The 9009-nt window shown below is 41.5% G+C and overlaps 1 protein-coding gene across 1 annotated transcript in view; it reads left to right on the forward strand.

Annotated features, from left to right (window-relative positions):
• Positions 1-3736: 3736 nt before the first annotated feature.
• The window catches only part of vstm2b (V-set and transmembrane domain containing 2B), a 22107-nt gene continuing 16834 nt past the window's right edge, over positions 3737-9009 (forward strand). Inside the window, exons 1-4 of the mRNA XM_005753587.2 lie at positions 3737-4218; positions 4547-4725; positions 5244-5273; positions 5674-6109. Of these exons, the coding sequence (XP_005753644.1) occupies positions 4146-4218; positions 4547-4725; positions 5244-5273; positions 5674-6109 (718 nt within the window). The 5' untranslated portion in view covers positions 3737-4145. The remainder of the gene's footprint in view (positions 4219-4546; positions 4726-5243; positions 5274-5673; positions 6110-9009) is intronic.

The following is a 9009-nucleotide window of genomic DNA, read 5'->3' on the forward strand; positions in this document are numbered from 1 at the left end:
AGCGCTGTATACAACACCGCATTCCCTTTCTTCTATGCTTTTCAGTGCTTTCTAGTTAACAATAAAACGCTAATGGATGCATTGGAGAGCAACCTGGGGTTATTATCTTTGGATGCCAATTAATCCTGCATGCCAAGGATTAATTGGCATGCAGACTGGAAGATACACGGATGGAACCCACAGCTGGACAGGCCGTCAGGCATACCGGCCATTTGCCCGGTGCCCAATGGCAATTTTCCATTTTTATGGGTCGATGTTTTTTTTGTTTTTTTCTGTTGTAATGGTATAAACCAGGGGTGTCGAACTCCAGGCCTCGAGAGCTGGTGTCCTGCAGGTTTTAGATATCACCGTGGGTCAACATACCTGAATGACGGCTTCTGGAGAACTTCAAGACATGTTGAGGAGGTCATTTAGCCATTTAAATCAGCTGTGTTGGATCAAGGACACATCTAAAACCTGCAGGATACCGGCCCTCGAGGCCTGGAGTTCGACACCTGTGGTATAAACAATGAAAGGTGGTGGATTGGCCAATTGGTCATGATCAACTCTGGGCTGGACCAATTACAGCCGAGGAGGTTGAACTTCAATATTGAGGTGAAAAGAATATTGAGGTGAAAAGAAACACGATTTGTCCTGTACTTCAGCTAGAATGAAAAACAATCACAAAGCTGGAGTTATTCTGTGTCTTTACACTGCACAGCTGCCTCTTCTTCTCTCATTCTCTCCCCCTCCCTCTCCTGTTGCTACTTCAATCATGAAACTGATCAATGATCAGCTGATCGGCTGTGGCTACATTGTAGCTGCCATCACCAGTGTGTGAATGTGTGTGTGAATGGGTGGATGACAGGTTGTGTAAAGCACTTTGGGGTCCTTAGGGACTAGAAAAGCGCTATACAAATACAGGCCATTTACCATTTCTTATTCTCATTTAAAAATGTCTGATGATGTAAGTGATGGTGTAGGTTTAAGTTTATTAGATTGATACATATATACCAACAAGACAGTGTACATCACTGTCACAACAGGGTTCGTTTTCATTCACAGGCTTTACGGCTTTTCCTATAATACCTGGTGGGCCGGTCTGTAGTCAAAATGCCCGGGCCGATTTTGTTGTCCCAGTCCAGCCCTGATGGAACCACTAACTTTCCGAGCAGTAAATTACCTGCTTTACCTCCTGAGCTACAGTCACCAACTTACCTAAAATGATTATTCTGCAGAAAAATGTTCCCCACCATTATTAAAAAATTTTGTTGGCCTTTTTTGGGGGGCTGTATTGGACAGAGCAGTGAAGAGTGACAGGAAGATGGAGGGAGAGAGAGAGAGTAAGACATGTGGCAGAGGGGCTGAAAGGGCCAGTCCGCCCCCCCACCCCCCGATCAGTATTAATTAAAATTACTCTTGCATGTGTTTAAGACTGAGCTCATTTACAATGGACATTTACAATGTTTAATGTCCATCATCATATTTTATAAATCACATTTGCGTTGACTAGCCATATACATCTGGAAATAGAAGTTGTTCATGACCTCAGAAACACAGGTCTACATCTTGAGTTTTCAAAAATTATATTAAAATGATCAATTATATCAAATTGATCAAATAATCAATCTTCTATACATCACACATGTTGGCCAAAGTGGTAGGCAAGAGGAAGCTCATTTGTTAGGATGCTAAATCACTGGAGCTCATTTATTTGCTAATGCTAGCTGTGTTTCCATAGGAAGTGCAAATTGTAACTGATCTCAGAGCAGTAACAAAAAACGACCAGCTCCTGTTTGCCTCACACTGGTTTCCCCTTAGTTTCCTGTCAAAGACAGCGTGCATGTGCAAGAACCCTAACTTTATCAGAAAAAAGTTGCTGGCCAGCTCCAGTCATTGTTACATGATGGACACGCCCTCAGAGACAGAGACATAACACCATTGCAATGACATTGAAATAGCTTTCAAAAGAAAAATAACACACATATATCAGATGTTGCTCCCAAAGAAAAACAAAAAAAACAAAAAGCTTTTGGCGGCAATAGCCGACTGCGGCAACAAGATGGCAGTAATGTAGCGGCTGGATGCACATATTAAGTGGCAGAAGAGAAGCTTTATGGCAGTGATGTCTGAGACGAAAGGAGAGAGATTGCTTTACTTTGGTATGTTTTAATGTAATTTAAGATAAGATAACTCTTTATTGTCATTGCACAGTCATATCTACTACAATAGTACAACGAAAGTGGAAACTGTTCCATGTTGGCACTATGCACAACTAAACACAACTGAGCACAACACAGTAACAACACAACACAGTAACAACACAACACAGTAACTTAAAGTGCAAGAAAGGTATGAGCAAAAAAAAGAATGACTTAATAAATAAATAAAAGAATGAGTGAGTGTTTATTGCACATTATTATTATTGTTGTTGTTGTTGTTGTTGTCCCTCAAAAAGTCCAGGGAGGTAGCCAATCAGGTTAGTTGTTAGCACTGATATTGAATATTGATGAGACTGGCATAACAACTGTGCAAACCCCAGACAGAATGATTGCAAATGTGGCACTAAACAAGTCGGGGCAATGACATCAGCAGAGAGAGGTTCACCCTTGTATGTGCAGTTAATGCCATTGGCAACACAACTCCTCCAATGTTTGTGTTCCCATGCATACGTTATGCAGACACTTGTCAGAGATGGGCCAGTAGGAAGTATTGGTAATGGAAATATAGGATGGATGGAGTTCCTCATCTTTCTGAAGCACTTTGCAAACCACACCAAGGTCAGCCATCTGATGGTGATTAAATACTTGACACAAACGCATACAATTCAGTTAATGAAGCTGGTGCACAAATACATTTTTTTCCATCTTCATTATTATGTTCAAATCTTAGTGCAAGAGTTGTAGGTTACAATGCCCACTGAGCCAATGAGGCGAGACTGAATGAAGGCCAAACAAAATGAATGAAATATTCAGTTGGTGAAAAGTTGTTGTTTTTGTTAGAATAGGTTCAAAATCCATATTTCTGCACTCTGTCACACACACCTCCACACACACAAATGTTTATCCGTGCATTTAAGTGTTGAATAAAAAAGATTACATACTAAGGTTTTGTCAGCACCCTTATTTCATTGTGTTACATTATGTTACAACGTACCCAGACTATGTGGTTAATTGTAAAATTTCACTCATGCCATGCAATTAGTAAATAAAATAAAAAATAGCTCTACTATTTAATAACAGAGACATGCAGATATTTTGGATTGCAGTGTGTTACAACTATCCATCTCCCCCACTTGAGCAGGGATGGAAAAATACACCCAAAGACGTGATGCTCACCTTGGATCATGATAGAGAAATCACAGAGAGGCTGCTGCAAGATTTTATGTCATCATTTGCACAAGTTTAAAATTACTTTTGAATAGGTTCATTTACAACTATCATAGCTTTGAACATGAAAAGTCAAGCATTTTTTTCGTTATCATTTTACATAAATAGATTTTTTTTAATTCACCGGCTTTGAAAAGTTGCATTTTCATTCATTTCCATTAACAACGTGTCGTCCAATTAATATGACTCAGCTCAGCTTTCACACTAATTCAGCAAGTGTGTGAGTTCAATGCATAAAAGAAAATTGGTATTTATATTTGGAGCCCTGAAGCAGTGGGAAGACAAGACTGGCGGTGTGTGTGTGTGTCTCTTTGCAGCGTGCACAGCAGCGGGAGGGCTGCAGGTCGGAGACAGCAGACAGAGGAGGCGCAGCGACGAAGCTCTGCACTTTTCAGCAGCGATCGCTGTTGGTCTCTGGCTGCCTCAGCTGCAGTACTTCCGACCTTTAACACACGCACAAGACCGTTAGTGAGGATGGAGCCTTTCTTCTTTCAGGGAAGCGCTGTACCAAGGTAGAGGAAGTCCCTGATCAGGAAGTTCGTTTTCTCAGATGGTAGTCAGCTGGGAACGAAGGAGGCGCCTCTTCTCTGAGGGATCCACTATTTGTAATAATAGTTTAATTATGCCCGAGCTCAGCTTTGGATCCTACGTGTTGCTGCTGCTGAATCAGGGGTTCTTCTGTGCCTGTATTTGGAGTTATCTGAGCAGGCGGGTAACATCGCGTCCAGGTCAAATGACCGTCCAACGCTCGTGAACGTGATAAGAATTAACTGTGACATGGAAAAAACGGGACTCGACGGGATCCTTTATTGTTTCCTTATCAACTCAGCCTGTATGATTTGTGCCAATGGTAAGTGACGTGACATGAAGGAAACATCGGAGATAGATTGGCATTAAAAAGCTCCTTCAGCTAAGCGCCACTTGCCCTGCTAATGCTGATACTAAGCCCGCAGCTTATCCTTCTCTAATAACATGAATAGATAAATAAAATGCTTTCAATTAAATAAAGCCAGGGGAGATTTTTGGATACCTCAGTAGAAACGTGTCAGACTATGAAAGGGATGTGATTTAAATAGGGGCAGATGAAAGACCAATCTGCAGAGGAGGGCATTACTCATTTAAAAACTTGCAAAATTGCCGTCTCACCTTTTTCTCTCTTCTACCCTTACACACCAAAGCTACATTTACTGAAGTCCCTAAAGATGTGAGTGTGGGGGAAGGAGATGATGTTGAAATGCCCTGCGCCTTTAAAGCTGTCAGCTCAGCACCCATGTCTTTGGAGATCCAGTGGTGGTACCTGAAGAAAGATATGTCTGAAGATGAGCTGCAGATCACTGCTCCAGCTAACAGAGCCAAGGTACTTATAGCCCTCACGCATATGTGTGTGTCTCTGTCTCTACCCTGCATCATCTGCACTACAATTTATTTTAACATCCTTTAAGCATTAACACTGACTATATTTGGGAATACTGCTAAAGCATTTCTCCACATTTCAGTAGCCATAAGCAGCACTTGTTGAACCATTTTAAAAGTGAACTGAAAATCCACACATCACTCAGACTTTGGGCACTTGGTGATTGTCAACATTATCTGATAGGTCTGGTGTTTCAAGCCACCATCTTGAGCGCATATGGAAATTCATTTCCCCTTCAGCCCATTACAACATGTAGCAGGGGGGAAAGAAAGCAGAAGAAAACACACCCAAGGGACAAAGAGAGAGGAGAGAGGCTATCAGCGGTGTCTTTGAGACAAACAGCTCTGCTTGTGCCATTTCCTCTCTCTGAAACAAAATGAAGGAAAACTCGTGTTGTTGCCAAAATGTGCAGCTGACATTCGGTGAGATTTTCAAAACTGATAAAAGTATCTCTTTCTTAGGATGTTTCAAGAGAAGCCACAAAAATAAGTGTAAGTACCCGCTTTACTGTCCCGTTGAAAGTGTTTTATTCCCTGGATTTGTTCTATGATATTCACACTTTAGAGAGAGCATGAAATTCTTTCTGGCACATGAAGATTGATCTGTGGCAGCACAAAAGTGAGGCTCAAACATTCCTCTTGTGCACATTTAGTTTATGCTAAACTAGCAAATAATATGTTATATAGGAGTTAGTAACATGTGTCCTTATTAGAGATAATGAAGGATTTATAAATCTTTTGTGTTGATGTGTTGAGCAACTAATGAAGAGTCACATTTTGGTGGTTAGTCATAAAACATGGAACTACAGGTCGATGAATAAAATGCATAATAAAAGCAGATGTTACTGAGGCATTGCCATTTTTTCCCATGATCTCTGTGCCTGACTTTCAGACTGTGCGTGTTCAGGGCAATGCCATCTCTCACAGCCTCAGCCTGTCCAAGGTGAAGAAAAAAGACGAGGGCGTGTATGAGTGCCGTGTTTCTGATCTGTGGGCTGATGAAAGTCAGGAATTTAATGTTCATGCTACACTGCATGTCACACTGGCTGACAGCATGGTGGCTGAAGAGGCTGTGTCACACATTCAGAACCGTGGATCACTGAGGAATACCATCACAGCTTTGGGAGGTGCCTCATCTTGGAGGGCCACCTCTGAGCCTCGCAAAAATTTTGCAGGAGGTCAAATGCCAGGGCTGGGGAAGCAGCGGGTGTCTCAAGAGTCTCAGCTTGGTCTCCTGTCTCCCTTCATATCCACCACCTCAGTGGCCAGGTCATCAGCTTCACCCCTGTCAGGAGACGCAGGCATCCTCAGGCAGCAGTATGGGGCTGGTGAGTGAATGCTGGAGGTGGGTGGAGATGAAACAGAGCTACAGTGACCCCCAGGTGTTCTACAATCTGAGATTAAATGGTGCAGTTTATCTCAGACTGAGGCTGCTGGTCTGTTTCGAGCTTCATCTGTCTTAATAAATTAAATAAAAGCAAATGTGCTGTTTACCTCGTAGCTATGTTTATCTACAGGTGCACTTCTATAGTTTACAATACTTTTTTACTTTTTGTTCTCATAACCCATTTATATGCCCATGGCAACACCTCTCATGCTTTTCAAATCTATTCTATTCAGACGAGCACATTTTTTGACGTCTCTACGCATGTCTAACACCTATTTTTAGTTAGAAGCTTGGCAGATGGTTAGCAAGGGATGGGAGGGGCGGAGAGTTGTAATCTGCCTCCCTGTAATTCATCTCCCTGCCCCAGTTTTGTTCGATGAAGCGTACTTGTGAATAATTAAAACTCATAGAAGTCTAGGCGCTCTGCTGATGTAGACTGCAGCTGGTCTGAATTGTATGCAGATCTCATGTATTGATTTGAAGTGCCTTTGCGTCGATGTGAATGTACTATGTTGGTAAATGATCAGTCTTTAGACAAAACGGTTAGGGGTAGGGTGTGTGCTTGTTCCTTTTAGGAAACTGTCACTCGTCAATATACCGTCATTCAGTGACTTCTCACAACGGAAGGGAGCAACATCTGATATATGTGTGTTATATTATTAGAAAGTATTTGAACAAAAAGAGAAAACTAGATTTCGTCTGAAATACATGGATGATAGCTGGATCTGGAGAACTTACTCTTTGATTATTTGCAAGAAAATCAGTTAAAGTGACTGTTTAATGGAATCTTTTACAAATTCACCTGATAAAGAAGAAAGTAGCAGAAGCAGATATATGTCAAAACTTTCACATATCTGTTCAGACCCTCCTGTCACCATAAAACACACTGCTCCCAACAAACTGTAATAACTTCAGACATCTGGAAGTTTGTCATCCTTCAGTGCCTGGGTAGCTTGCAGTATGCCCCCAAAAGCAAAAAGCAAACAACAATGATCTAAGAAGTTGTGAGGTCAAGTGTCCACTGTTCATTTATGTAAGCAGCATCTGTTAGCTGTCTTCTAGATTATTACTGAAAGGATCCATAAAAGCTCCCAGCCACAAGCTTCCATTGCTGCTGTGAAAGCTTCTGACTATTTTAGACATTTCAGCTGTGTTATGGAAAAATTTTGGTGAAAACACTTGGCCACTTTTCCTGGCTCATATCCATTTCTGTGAACAACCAAACATTATAAGTGGATGGTAACAGAGGTATTTATTATACTTGTATGTATGTAAATGCATGCTGTTAACACTCCTGCATACATCTGGGTGACTCAGCTTTTTAGTCTTGTTCATTTCCGATCTGTATCTGTTGTCTGGAGTTGACATCACTCAGAGTTGTGATCTGTGTCAGAAAAGGTTCTCCAGAGCTTGTCAGTGAGAGACCAGAGCAAGCAATAGAGCGTGATTACACGAGGGAAGCATTTCTCCTGACCTCAGAATGTGGGGAAGCTTTTTCTTTTTGCAATTTTGGCCTCGAAGAGTGCAGAGGCAGGTGAATCAGTGTGAAGCTGGGACATGAGCTTTGAAGCTGAAACTGTGATTCACAATCAGAAGGAAATTATGATTCAGCGGCTTATTGGGAGGGATAGAGGGTTATTGATTGCTATGCATGCTTTTTTCTAATATTTTGTTCGGAGCAAACATTTCCATACAGGAGTTACACAATCACATTTGCTTCCTTCACTGTAAAGATTTGTTCTCTCACAACTTCATTTGCTTTCAAAAGCTGGATTTTTTCTGGTGTACTTCTGTTTTATTACTGCACGGTACTGACTTTTTGGACTTTTTAAAGCAAACTGGCCTTTCTTATAATCAGAACGAATCGAATAGACACATAAAAAATGTTCAAATACTGGGTAGTAAAAATATAATAATAAGATTCAAACAGTCCAGTGAATGTACTACTGCTGTGTGATTTATTACTATTACTGAAGAATACTCACCATACCAACACCAACTAGATGTTTAAATCTTAATATAAATGAGTAACAGTAGGTGGACATTAGGTAAGGCTGCACTTTTTGCAGCGATCTTGTATATAAAACAGGTCCGCGGCGCTGAACCGTAGTAAAGGGACCTCTGGCTAATATGTCGGGTTCCGTGTTGGACTCGTAACCAAAAACTAGCTTTACTTTGTTGTCTGGGTCAACTTTGCTAGCGAGAGACAGACAGAGGCGTTGAAAGGCTGCTGCAACAGAACTTATTGTTTCAGAGGAAAACAGGAACACAGTGTACAGTCGAGTCTTAATAGCTTACTTACAACTGGGCTACACTGCCCATAAGGTTACATTCTTTAGGGCTATGCCTGTAACACTCTGCCTATTGCTTTCATATTAAATCATTTTTTGAACAATAATTTTTCATTATGCGGGCCTCAAGTAGGGGTGACATAGGCCGCTAGATTCAGACACACACATTAGAGCCTCTTAATGCGTGTTTTGTTTGGGTTTCCAATGACGTGGAATTATCAAAAATAGAGAGGGCATAGCCTAACATATGAAACAGGAAAAGACCGCTGTGTAATCCACTTATTTCAACAAAGTAACTGTATTCCGAATACCACCTTTTTAAATGGAAACTGTAACGGAATACAGTTATTCATATTTTGTATTTTAGATTTTGGGCGATCGTGGCTCAAGAGTTGGGAGTTCGCCTTGTAATCGGAAGGTTGCCGGTTCGAGCCCCGACTTGAACAGTCTCGGTCTTTGTGTCCTTGGGCGAGACACTTCACCCGTTGCCTACTGGTGGTGGTCAGAGGGCCCGGTGGCGCCAGTGTCCGGCAGCCTCGCCTCTGTCAGT

The sequence above is a fragment of the Pundamilia nyererei genome, unplaced genomic scaffold (assembly GCF_000239375.1).
Source record: "Pundamilia nyererei isolate P.nyererei 1_Seehausen unplaced genomic scaffold, PunNye1.0 scaffold00441, whole genome shotgun sequence".
Classification (NCBI taxonomy): domain Eukaryota; kingdom Metazoa; phylum Chordata; class Actinopteri; order Cichliformes; family Cichlidae; genus Pundamilia; species Pundamilia nyererei.